Source organism: Aplysia californica, unplaced genomic scaffold, assembly GCF_000002075.1.
Source record: "Aplysia californica isolate F4 #8 unplaced genomic scaffold, AplCal3.0 scaffold00136, whole genome shotgun sequence".
Classification (NCBI taxonomy): domain Eukaryota; kingdom Metazoa; phylum Mollusca; class Gastropoda; order Aplysiida; family Aplysiidae; genus Aplysia; species Aplysia californica.
The window spans coordinates 125,778-138,868 of record NW_004797406.1 but is presented as its reverse complement, the minus strand read 5'-3'; the positions used below and the strand labels follow the sequence as shown (position 1 = coordinate 138,868).

At 42.3% G+C, this 13,091-nt stretch overlaps 1 protein-coding gene across 1 annotated transcript in view; it reads right to left on the bottom strand.

The window, feature by feature from the left end:
- LOC101861499 (transmembrane protease serine 9) overlaps positions 1-11,608 on the bottom strand; it is a gene marked incomplete at its 5' end in the record, with an annotated part of 17,250 nt that extends 5,642 nt beyond the window's left edge. Inside the window, 5 exon segments of the mRNA XM_013081550.2 lie at positions 155-301; positions 5,017-5,147; positions 8,106-8,295; positions 9,744-9,878; positions 11,483-11,608. Of these exon segments, the coding sequence (XP_012937004.1) occupies positions 155-301; positions 5,017-5,147; positions 8,106-8,295; positions 9,744-9,878; positions 11,483-11,608 (729 nt within the window).
- Between the last annotated feature and the right edge of the window lie 1,483 nt (positions 11,609-13,091).

Here is a 13,091-nt window from a genome sequence, read left to right as displayed (position 1 = left end):
CATCATCATCATCATCATCATCATCATCATCATCATCATCATCATCATCATCATCATCATCCACCCACCTGCCGTTGTTAACCCCATTCTCTCCCTCCCCCCCCCATACCCATCTTCCCCCGCCTAAAAAAAACCTTACCAAAAAACCTCTCACCTTTGATTGTGGAACCCCATCCGGCTACGGTGCACTCGGTGCCAATGGGGAAATCTTGACCTGGCTTTGGTAGGCATATTGGGTGGATACATTCATATGTCTCCAAAGGAATAGGCGAATCGAGAGTGAGAACTGCCACGTCATAATCTGTTTCGGGTAGTGCAAGATAAGTAGGATATACTATAACGAATATGAGCAGGGGCGGACTGGGTCTTAAAACCGGCCCGGGCATTTGCCATCCGTACCGGCCCACTAAGGCCTAGTAAAACACGAAAAGCCAACATGTTTCTAAGCCTCCATACTACTATTATACTAGTTAGAACACAGAAACAGACAAAAACATCCATATTGTACTTGTGTGTGTTTGGATGTCTGCATACGAGTGCGCGCGTATTTGTGTGTACGTGTGTGTGTGTGTATGTGTGTGTGTGTGTGTGTGTGTGTGTGTGTGTGTGTGTGTGTGTGTGTGTGTGTGATAAGCAGCCTTTTAATATATTATAACATACATGTCGTACAACCGAATCAAAACAACATTAGCACAAGAACTCATCCCAGAGCATACCTAAGAGAGTAGATGCCTGCAAAGTTCTTTGCATTTGGCGGCCACAGCATCAATGATGTCTTCATCGTCCAGTTTGGTCAAGATCTCTTGTTCCACTGACATCAGCATAAATGCCTCAAGATGTTCTGGTGTCGTTGTGTTTCGGAGACGGGTTTTGATTCTCTTCAGGGCCGAAAACGACCGTTCGAATGCAACCTGCGACACAGGCGGGGTTAGTAGTAGTGGCTTGTAAGTAACCCCAATGTCTTCGTAAGCATCGGCGAAGAGGTTCAACTTGAGTAGCACTTTAAGTAACAGCAGAGAGGGCAAGCTTTGCATGAGATACAGTAACAGTGGAACTTGAAACATTCTGTGTGCTCAGTTCCGATTCACAGTCAATAACGCTGTCTTTCCCCTCATAGTGGTCTTCAACTGACTGCTTCAGGGATTTCCATCGTTCTCCAAGGCTTTGCAATTCTGTTAGCAATCTGTTAGCGGTGACGCTATCGTCAAATCTCCGTAAATACTTTTGCTCATCTTCCATAGCCTCTGATGGGACTTCACCAAAGTTTCTTGGATTAAGAAGGAACAGATCAGCAAACAATCTAGGCGCTTCAGATCGTTTAAATCTCTGTTCAATGCTGTTAACAAGGGTATATAACATTCAATCGTATACTACAACATGATATTTCTTCATTGGGTCATCTGTTGATGTAGCTTCGTCTGTACAGAATTCATCATCCATTCGTCTGCGTCGTGTTTGCAGTTTCAATGGAAGCGACTCTTCCACGAACGAATCTGACCCGCTCTCCTCCAGTGCATCATTCACCCACTGGACAAACTTTGCAGGTGCATTTTGAGAAGCTTCGAAGTCCGCCCTGAGAGCCTACATGTTTGACAGCAACTCCGCCACCATCTTGTATACAGTCAAAAGGTCCAATTGCATGGTTTGCAGATACTTAGAAAGGGCTGTAGTGCGTGAAAATATTTGCAGATACACTTGCGCTGTGAGAACTGTTTCAAACTTGAGTAGAGCATCAATGTATCCTCTTACTTTAGCTTTAACGACTTCTTGGGTGTTGTCAGCAACAAGTATAGCGTTGAGGCTGGTTATCACTTCAACAAACAGGGCTTCGAGTGGATTGTTGAAAAAACCAAACACCTTCCTTAAGGCAGCATCTTTTGACCACCATCTGGTCTCACCAATGGTGCACAAACGTTTCATAGTTGTCGAGTGCCTGCTCCAGATGTTCATCCACTGATAAGACTCCCGAAAGAACACCGCAATGTCGCTCATCAGTGTAATATAGCGATGCACTGTTCGCTACAGCACGTGGTCTCAGAAACAACAAGATTCAATACATGAGCGTGGCACCAAACATGGGTCTGCATTGGAGCTTTGTTTGAAAGCAGAGTACTGAAACCTCTATAGTGACCCTGCATGTTTGCTGCACCGTCAGTTGCGTTCCCAACGCATTGTTTGAGGTCAAGCAAGATTCAACCCTTGCATAACTTCCGAAACAATCTGCACAAAAAGCTTTGCCGGTAGTTTCTTCGCACTTCACAATGATCAATAGTCTTTCTTAGATGTTGCCAGTTTTATCCACATATCGAACGACAATGGAGCACTGGTCCTGAGTTGTTATGTCCTGCGTTGTGTTCCACAGCAAAAAATGTCTGTTATTTCTTCCGAAATGAAGTATCGTATCTTATCCGAATAACCGTGATGATAGAATTCACCTTAGTTTTGGACAAAAAAGTAACAAATGTGCCTCTGCCTTTCGAACTGTTTGCCTTCTCATTTTTTGCCTTGCTGCTATGAACTACACGAGAGAGGTGATCAGCTGTGCATGAATCATATTTGCGTAGCAACTTAACAATATTCCAGGAAAGTACGATGATCAATTTTTGCATTTTCCAAAGTGTAGGCTGCCTCTTCCGTTCTTCCTCTGTAGCTTAGTCCCCTTTTGCCCATGAGTTTAACTACATCCACAACTCGGTTCATCACTTGCCGTTTCTTTCTGACTTCATCACAGTAGTCCTTCGCCAACACGTGAGAAATGTAATGCTTGATTGTTTTTTATCAATCAGGTATGCTGTTGAGCATTGCAGATGCAAAGACGAACGTTCATGCTGTTCAATACGAGAATGTACACGCCGCTAGTCTTTCATCCCCTCAAGGAATGCGGATGTGTCTGAAATGGTAGAAACACCAACCAGACAGAACAGTGAAGGGCATGGGGGTCTTTGTTGTAAGACAGCCACCATCTGTCTTCATGAATGAAACATCTTTGCACCACTCGATTATCTGTCTTCTGACATGGATGATGGTTCCAAATCAACAGCCTTTCTTCTTCTGTGCATGGTTTCTAGTAGTCAATTCTGAAACCTTCACTTCCTGTGGCTTCAAGTTCAGTTTGTGCTGTATGTTTTGTGCTAGCCAGGGGCAAAGCCTCCCTTTCACTTGTTGGTTTAATTTCTCTCATTTCACCTGATGATGGCCCAGCAACTAATTAACCGCTTTTGTCCACCTCGCCAAGTTCAGTTGCTTCGCCTGCTGATAGATAGCAGCAGCTGCCAATCCACTACTTTCGTCTACTTGGTCAAAATCCGTTGTTTCAACTGCTGCAGGTCCAGCTGCATGTGCCAGTATACTGGCTTTTGTCACATTTTCACCGATTTCAGGTCCCTTTGCATCAGCACTTTTGAACAGATGCAAAATATTTCGGCATTTTGATGCACTTTCAGACAGTTTGTTTTTCTTTCGATGACGTTCCTTCTCCGCACCCCCTTTTCTTCTTTTGTGGTTTGAATTATCCATTACCACTTACCCATTCAGGCCTACAAAGGAAGAAAAAGGAGTAGATCCACTGGTCTTATAAACACAGTAATCTGAAGATAATTTTTTTTCAACCAAGCGGCCCCCTTTGTCCTGTCAGCACCGGCCAACTTTTCTCCTTCGGCACCGGCCCACTTTGTCCCTTCGGCACCGGCCCAGGGGGCATTGCCCAAATGCCCATAGGCCAGTCCGCCCCTGAATATGAGGCAATGCGTTTTGTCGTGGATGGAAGCATAGGAATAAATTGATATGAAGCACGGCTATTATCTTTAATTTGTACTCGTGCGCTGTGTGTGTGTGTGTGTGTGTGTGTGTGTGTGTGTGTGTGTGTGTGTGTGTGTGTGTGTGTGTGTGTGTGTGTGCGAAAGAGAGAGAGAGAGAGAGAGAGAGAGAGAGAGAGAGAGAGAGAGAGAGGGGTGGGGAGAGAGGAGGAAGAGAGAGAGAGAGAGGGGGGGGGGGGGAGAATATGCGTGTTTGTGTAAATAAGCATAATATCATGTAGATCTACTAGTGTAGCTTTCAGACTCAGACTAAAAAATAGTTGTAAGGCTATATTTTTAAAAAATCCCTCAGACTTTTAAAGTCGTAGGACTCGCAAGCAGAGCCGGTGAGTTAAAACCCCTCGACCAGTAACATAACAACAACGAAAACGACAACAACAATGACGCCACAAACTAAGCTACATGTATTAAGCTATACCTGGTTAAACAAAACAAAACAAACCGAACAAAACCGAACAAAAACATCTAAAAACAAACAAACAAACAAACAAAAAACGTCCCCTATCAACAAACAAAATAAAAACAAAAATAACATAGCACCACTTCCTCCCCTCCCCGAATAAAGAGATGAGGAATGCGGGGGTGGGGAGGGGGTGGACTCGTTTGGGTCTGACATCAAACCTTTCGCAGTATCTACCCAGAGACGTCTCCGACAGAGATAGACAAATCAAAATGCTTTGTGCCTCTGGACCAAATAAAAAAAGTCAGGGGGTTGCATAATTCGATATTTTGCAGTTAGGTTTTAAATTTTCTTGAAAATAATTGATTTGCGACAGTTTGAGTTTATATGTGATCTGCAGCAAACAATACGCAGTTTGACCCCAAAAGCAGTTAATCTGTATGCGGGAGACGTCTCTGAATAGGTCCTGGGTGCTCACAGGAGACGTCTCTGAATATCTTCTACCCAAACCCCTCCCTCAAATGACTCCATAATTTACAACTTTTAATACCAGTAAACCCTTAGAAAACATAACATCACAACTGAAAGAGCTGCGGAGCTGGCCTACTATAGAAAACTGCATCTCCCCTCGAAGCTTAACAACAACAGAGGATGAAAAAGTAAAAGTAAGTAAAATAATACATGTACCAGTAATTTATCGACAGTAACAAAATAATTATAAATCAGACTGGCCACTTTAGAAGGACAGTGTTCTGGATCATAGGGGCCTACTAAGCATCATAATACAAGTAATATTCTTACTGTAGAGGCTCCTGCTGTACCGTGGGTGCTTGGTGACATTGTATGAAGTCGTCACGAGTTCCCCCCGAGGCCGGTCTACGCTCCTGTCATATTCTCCGATCACAAGTCTTGGCATGTAGCCCTTCAGCGAGCTGGCAGTGTGCATTGGAAGGGGGGGGGGGGGGGATTCCACAACAATATTTATTATTGATAAGATAACAACGACGACGACAGTTACAACAATGACTACATCGCCACGACAACAGTTTAAAAAGTACAGACCAAGATTTGACGACAAGTAATCAACAATAATAAAAAACAACAACAAATAAGCAAGCACACAAACAAACAAAAGGGAACAATTCGCACCTCAGTGCTTTTTGTCGTATCTCCATTTTTGATAACAATGAAAACAGTTCCTAACAAAGAGTGAGCTGAAGAAGAAGTAGTCACATTTTCACTGTTAAAAAAATGGAGATACGACTAGAACGCTCTGAGGTCGCGAATTACTGCGTCATCATCGACATGATTATAATTTTTTTTTCTTCTGGTAAGTCTTTTACGGCGCTCGCAAATGCACATGGTCATATAAGAGCGCGGGACATACCAAACATTTTCATTCGTTAGGAAATTTTGAGTTTTGCCCTGGTGGCGACCAAAGCCTACTCTTATACGATATTGGACCACCAAGGGATCTTTAACGTGCGCAACTTGCTCACTGGACCTCCGAGATTTTTCGCCCTTGTCCCAGAGGCTAGGTGTAGATCTTACCTAGCATAAGATTAGGAGTGTGGCTGAAAGACAGCAGTAAGAAGGAGCCAAGGAGTAGCAGTAGAAAGGCTGCAGAAAGACTCAGTGGCCCAGAGGAGGGGGCCAAGGAGGTGACGGGCTGGGGGTAAAGGAAATGAGGGGTGGGGACAGAAAATGGAGACGATAGAACATCGTTCGAGAGCAGGAAAGCATGTGAAAGGAGACAATTTTAGAAAAGAGAAATTTTCCGTCGCTACCCGGATTCGAACTCGGGACCTTTGAATGAGAGGCGAACACCTTAACCTCTAGGCCACGAGAGCCCCCATAATTATAATCAACAATCCTCAATGTCAATGGCACCAGTAACGACTATGAAGACGACGACAACGGCAACAAAAGGAACCACAAAAGCAACAACAACTTACAAGAACAAGAACAAGAACAACAACAAGAACCAAGAAGAAGAAGAAGAAGAAGAAGAAGAAGAAGAAGAAGAAGAAGAAGAAGAAGAAGAAGAAGAAGAAGAAGAAGAAGAACAACAACAACAACAACAACAACAACAACAACAACAACAGTCATGCAACATGTAGACCGGCAACCAAAAGTCTCTACCTTTGGTTCTTGAGTTGTCTCCTCTGAATAATACCCACTTACCCTGTTGCGTTTTAAAGTATTCGCACCTGTCCCCCCCCCACCCCCTCAACTCATCTCCCTCTCTCTCTCTCTCTCTCTCTCTCTCTCTCTCTCTCTCTCTCTCTCTCTCTCTCTCTCTCTCTCTCTCTCTCTCTCTCTCTCTCTCTCTCTCTCTCTCTCTCTCTCTCTCTTTGTCCGTCTCACTGTCTCACTTATCTATTACATTATATATTTGGCAACTTGGAAACACATGTGTAACTTTTCCCATAAAACTAGGACAGCTACAGAGTTGAAAGTTGGCAAGCACCTGCAAAAAGATAGATAGGTCCCCATGAAGGAGCCCGATTTTTAATTTATTTATTTCCTGAATTAAGAAAAATATATTTGACAAAAGGTTCCCGTCCTTCTTTGGCATTTGTGATTATTCCACTGAGAAACGAAACAAATCTGCGTTGCAGTCCTTCACAACGGAAGTGCCGGAAGAGGTATTTCGCTAGACGCATTTTGTTTTGAGAATTTTTAGCATCTCTCAAGATTTATAGCTCCATTCTAGTAGAGTGTAAATATTATAGTAGGCAAATGACTTTCAGTTGATGTTAATGCACCGATCATTCCTTTCATCGAAAGGGGGCCCAGCTAGTTATAGTATATTCCTCTCTCTCTCTCTCTCTCTCTCTCTCTCTCTCTCTCTCTCTCTCTCTCTCACTCTCTCTCTCTCTGTCACTTTCTGTTGTCCTGCTTATGTCTTTCTGTGTATGCATCTGTTAGCGTCTGCTTGTTTGTCTGCCTGTCTGCTCACTCTCTACCCTAAAGAATGTCTTTAGTTTTAGTTTTAGTAAAGAGTTTTACGGCACTTGCAACACAATAAGGTCATATAAGTGCCGAAGATTAGAGGTGTTACAAGAGAGGAACAAACACAAAATAGAAGGAGGAGAGATCAGGACGATAGACGTTTGATAGGAAAGAAGAAGCAAACCACACCAGAATGTCTTCCCACAAACGTCTCCTGAATGTAGTACAGAAGATGTTTGGCCTTTCCTGCTCTCTCCTTCATGGATGTGTCCTGTCTGTCGTAAACGTGTTGATGATAGGATCTTCGTCGTCGCATGCAAAGGACATAAGTTCAATTTCCTTGTGTGTGTGGGGGGGAATCAAGTATATCATGGTTATTTGTCTGTCTGCACGAGCGCTGTATCCTTTTCATCCTAAGTTGGTCCTGACAGGTTGGATGGAAGCAGCTCGCTTCCTAAACTGATTGAATTGTATCAATTGGGGCGTTATGCATCGTCATCGTCGCGTGTAATTACTATGATATCCTAACATAGAGGTTGGCGAATGTCCTTGGTGTCTTTGTTCAAACATAAATTGTTTTTTTTTTCTTTTGGGTATCGTATCCATTTCGTTTTGTGAGTAATGTGAGTCTGGGGTCTAACTAAATGCGAAACAAACAAAATGAAACATATGTATGCATTCATGAGGAGGCCTATCCCAAGGACCTTTGATTCTAATTATAATAACCTTCCTTGCCGATTTGGTCATAATTGAAATATTGCTTTTTAGACAACTCTTAACGCATGTTTGAACAATTTCCTCCACGATTTCGAATGCCGCTTTTTAATAATGTTAATAAACCCAATTTTATTTGTTGAACCACATTACCTTCATCTTTGTTGCATTTTTGAGGGTCTACCACGACCATTATCTTTCTTTCACTGTATCCTACTTACTCAAAGCAGTGAGCGGCAGTGATCACGTGACGGTCCGAGATGAGCGTTCCGCTACACAGGTCATCGTCTGCCGCGTCACGTGATATGTAAACCATCCAGGGAAAGACACACCTGCCTGCATCTGTGCCCCCCACCACTCTCTTGACCACTCTGTGGGAGGGACGGCCACACAGGGGGCGGGCTTTGTCTCCTGGGGATAATCGTTATTGTAGTAGAATTGTAGTTGTAGCAGGGCAGCAGTACCACCATCACTAGCACGACAGTACCAGAAGCCACCAAAACAATAATGAAAACACACACACACACACACGCCTGTACACATGATATATAAATACACAGACACACAAAAACGCAGTCAAACCTCGTAATACCACCATAATTGGGAAGACCATGAAGTTGGCGGAATAGCGGGGTTAGGGGTTCACAGGGGTTTCTCTGTTACATAGAATCGACTATCAAACGTCAAGGGACATGATCTGTGTTTGAAAAGTATTTTTTGTTGTTGTTGATAAACATTACACATGTATTCAAAGTCCAGAGTCTTCTTTCACTTTCACTTTATCTCTATGCCTTTCTCCTGGGAGAAAAACTATCAAGCTGCCAACAGTGGTTATTGTGTGCCGTGTCCAGTGTGTACCTCAGGCGGTCAGTTTGCTGGCGGTATGACGGGGCAAACTCACATTGGGGGCTCTCGTGGCCTAGAGGTTAAGATGTTGGCCTCTCATTCAAAGGTCCCGGGTTCGAATCCGGGAAGCGACCGAAAAATTTTCTTCTCTAAAATTGTCTCTTTCCACCTCCTTTCCTTCTCTCTAGCAATGTTCTGCTGTCTGCTTTCATTTCCACTTTCTGCCCCCACCCCTCACCTCCTTTGCCCCCTCCTCTGGGCTCCTGACTCTTTCTGCAGCCTCTCTACTGCTACTCCTTGGGTCCTCCTTACTGCTGTCTTTCTGCCGAACCCCTGATCTTCTGGTAGGAAAGATCTACACCTAGCCTTCTCGGACAAGGGCGAAAAAAAAATCACATTAGTTAAATAAGGACCATACAACTCAGACAGTTGGCGGATGGCGGATGGTGGTGTGCATGAGTGAATACTATGTGTATAGTTTACATAGGCGCTCCTTTAAGCACATTGGCAAAACCTTGCGGTAAGCGGGGCTGGTGGTATAACGGGAGCGGCACAACCAGGTTTGACTGCATATACAGTGTATACAATATGGTCGCTTTTAAGGACCAGCGAGTTAGCCCAAATTTCGGGGGTTTCCAGAAATCTTGACCTACATCAAAAGTGGGCACTGCCCTATCTATTGGGGAAGTTTGGGTTCATTAGTGTGTATATTTCTTTGGTTGAAGAGAAAACTCTCCTTGTCTTTTAATTTTAAAAAGAAACCGAACAAGGGGCAAAAACTTTACCTTCGATTTTCTCAAAACAGAATTTTTTCGGGATAGCCCCCTTGTGCTTAAAAGCGACCATATATTATGTATACACCCACATATGATATCATATTTTTCTAATGTGTTTTCAATGATGTAACGGTACCAGTAGTGGAATACGATTAGAGCCTCAGAACAATGACGTTAACTGTTTCTATGTCCTTCTTTTTAGATAGACAAGACCGACACCAAAGTCACAGTAATCACCTGGTATGGTGTCCCTTGCAATTGTCTGGTCTTTCCTCTGATCTGGGCCCAGGCTTGGCCCCACTCGTCGTGGGGGATATGTTGAAGAAGAAACGGCCTTTGTTGATTCTCTTCTGTTTGGATGATTCCCTGTAGCTGAAGTAAGGGAGTAAGGGGGGGGGGGGAGAATAAGATACAAAAGACGCGCTGCTTAATTTTGAGTGACCGTATATCTCGGGCGACTCTTATTGTAGATGAAAAATTAATGTGTCAAATGATGCAGAATTTATTTAGCTTTAAATGGGTATACTGCATGAGTGGGTAGTGTAAGGCTTTAACACCATGAATGGGTTAAAAATGTTCAAGTTTCTTTTGGACGCCACTGTATATTAATTGGATCTATATATTTCGCTACCTTAGAATTACAACATTTTATCTGACATTTTTGACTATTTCGAGTTACCAAGCCATGAGGTCTGAAACCAAATGTTTAATCTGCTCTATCGAAGTCGTAGATTATTCTGTTTCGTTATCGAAGTATTCTAAGAACCGTCCCCTTAAAAGTATTGCAATTGAAAAAAAACCCCACTTGAGGCGTAGTGTGAAACTCAGCATTTTTTACGTCAAATATTTTCAAAACTAGGTACTGGGCAGATAGAACTTTGTAATTCCAAGGTAGCAATTTGTCACCACTTGGTGGAATCAGGCACTCGTATTTGGGAGCCTATAAAGTGACTGGTATCATCTTAAAGCGAGTCCACTTTTGAAGAAAAATGTATCTTGAATAGAAGTTGAGATTTTATATATGAGATTGAACAAGGTGGGGGGTTGTTATATATTACATGTATTTATACCTTGAATCAAAGGTTAAAAAAAGTAAAATCCCCGCAGAAATGTGTTTTTAATACGACGTAAAAAGGCACAAAACAAAAAAAGAAAAACGAAATGAGACAAAATTGCCCAGCAGGGAGAGCAATGTCGGCTTCTCTGACTTTTTCTTGATGAGCGCCGGATTTCATCGAGGTCACACACACACAGACACACACACACACACACACACATACACATACACACACACACACACACACACACACACACACACACACACACACACACACACACACATACACATATATACACACACACACGACCTCTAAATAACTCATAACATTCCCCCCTCCCAAAAGACACATTTTCATTTCCCCCCTAAGAAAACCAAACTAGACTCACAAAACACAACCCAGAAAGAGTGACTTAACTTTTTCCTCGAAAAAGACAACAAAAGAAAACCGCCTCACTCAACCAGCAAGAATAAGTCCGATATCATTTAAAAAATCGAGGCCTGTAGATATACTCTAAAGTGTGATATAATGTTAAACCCTCTCCGTACGTCGTGTTTTACTATCATACCCATACGACGTGGGGAACTGTGCCCCTACTTTCCAAAGAGGAAATTTACTCGTTAACCCGATCCGTACGCTTTACATAGCAGTCTGTCAAAATGATTTTTTGAGAAATACTGAAAGTTTCAAAGAGATCTTCGCACACCATGTATTCTAAAATGTGAAGAATACAACCCCGAGGGTACAAAATGACACCAGGTGTACGGATAAGGTTAACATTTGTGAATGACAACAGACAGAGTGCTCAGATAGCCGAGACACGTACAGATCCACGATGATTTTTTATTCTTGTTTTGAGACCGTTTGTTTGTAAACTTGTACAAGGTTGGCCTGTCCTTGCTTCCCAACAACACTCACTGATCACACGGCTGAGGGGCAGGCAACAATGCAGCTTCCCCTGGCACATGTACTCTACAATCTTCAACGTCGAATGGGTGATTGGGTCACAGGATGCCGCACATGTTCCCTTCACGAACCAGCAATCTGCACAGTTGATTAACATAGTGGCATTGGAGTAGCACAAACCCCCATAAAAAACAAAACAAAACAAAACAAAAAAATATTCAAAAATCCAGCAGCAGCAGCAGCAGCAGCAGCAGCAGCAGCAACAGCAGCAGCAGCAGCAGCAGCATCAGCATCAGCAACAACAACAAAGACAACAGACAATCAAAGCAACAACAACAGGGACAATATTTAGAAGAAAAAAAAGAAAACAAAAAAGAAGTAAAAAGCAAAACATAAAAAACAACCAACCACTTCCCCCTCCCCCCCCCCCCTCAAAAAGAACCCACCCAAAAAGAACCCAACCCTCCAAAACAACAACAACATCAACAACAACAACAACAACAACAACAACAACAAAAACAACAACAACAACAACTACAACAAAGCACACAAATAGCTGCCACAGCAATAACGACAATTAAGAAGTTGTAGCCTACTTCAAAAAAAGTTAATTTACATACACGCAACCTTTCTCATCGAAGACAAAAGTGACTACGGAAAACCTTTTTTTTAAAGCTCGTTTCTTCTTTTCAATTGTAATTCTCAGTCTTTCAAGGGACATACAACAACATGAACCATTTGAGCCTCTTTTACGTTAGAACTCTATCCTAATTTATGTATCTCTACGTATTTTAAATATGAACAGGCGAAGTAGCGTAAATAACACAATCAAACCCCCTTTCCACGCAAATTGTAAGATCACGCAGCGGCAGACTCCAAAGGTCTTGTAATTAAAATTCCTGCATGTGGTTGAATGATGAATCTGATGTGAATGTACATTTTGTCAGCTTTACTTCTCTTTTCATATTGAATTTTAATGAGAGTAATTTATAATTTTTTAAAATGTATACCTGCGTTAGTTTTTACGGTCGTGTACGACCAAGAAAAATTTCACTCTGGGATAATAACGTATTTTCTTATCTTATCTTATCTTGTCTTATCTTATTTTATCTTATCTTATCTTATAAACACAACCAACAACAGTTAGCATGGTAAAATCAGTATCAGCAACAACTGCAACAGAAGCAGCAAAACATTAGCACCAGCAATAATGTTATAAAGTAGAGCAAAATAACAAACGACAACGATTCGTTAAATTAAAAGGAAAAACGGGGAAGAACGGAAAATGTATCACGTACTTTTGCGAGAATGTATTGTGTGTGTGTATGTGTGTGTTGGGGGGGGTGTGTGTGTGTGTGTGTGTGTGTGTGTGTGTGTGTGTGTGTGTTAGTGGCGCGCGTGAGTGTATTATATGTGCAGATAGAAAAATAGATATGTGGACTAAAAGAAGTCAAACAATAGATGTTGACTGAAAAAAACAGGAGACATGGGGAATAATGGAGAACAAGAGGATGTGAGCACCCGACAGATAGATAGATAGATAGATAGATAGAGGGAGAACGAGATAGATAGACAGATAGATAGATAGATGGATAGATAGATAGATAGATAGATAGATAGA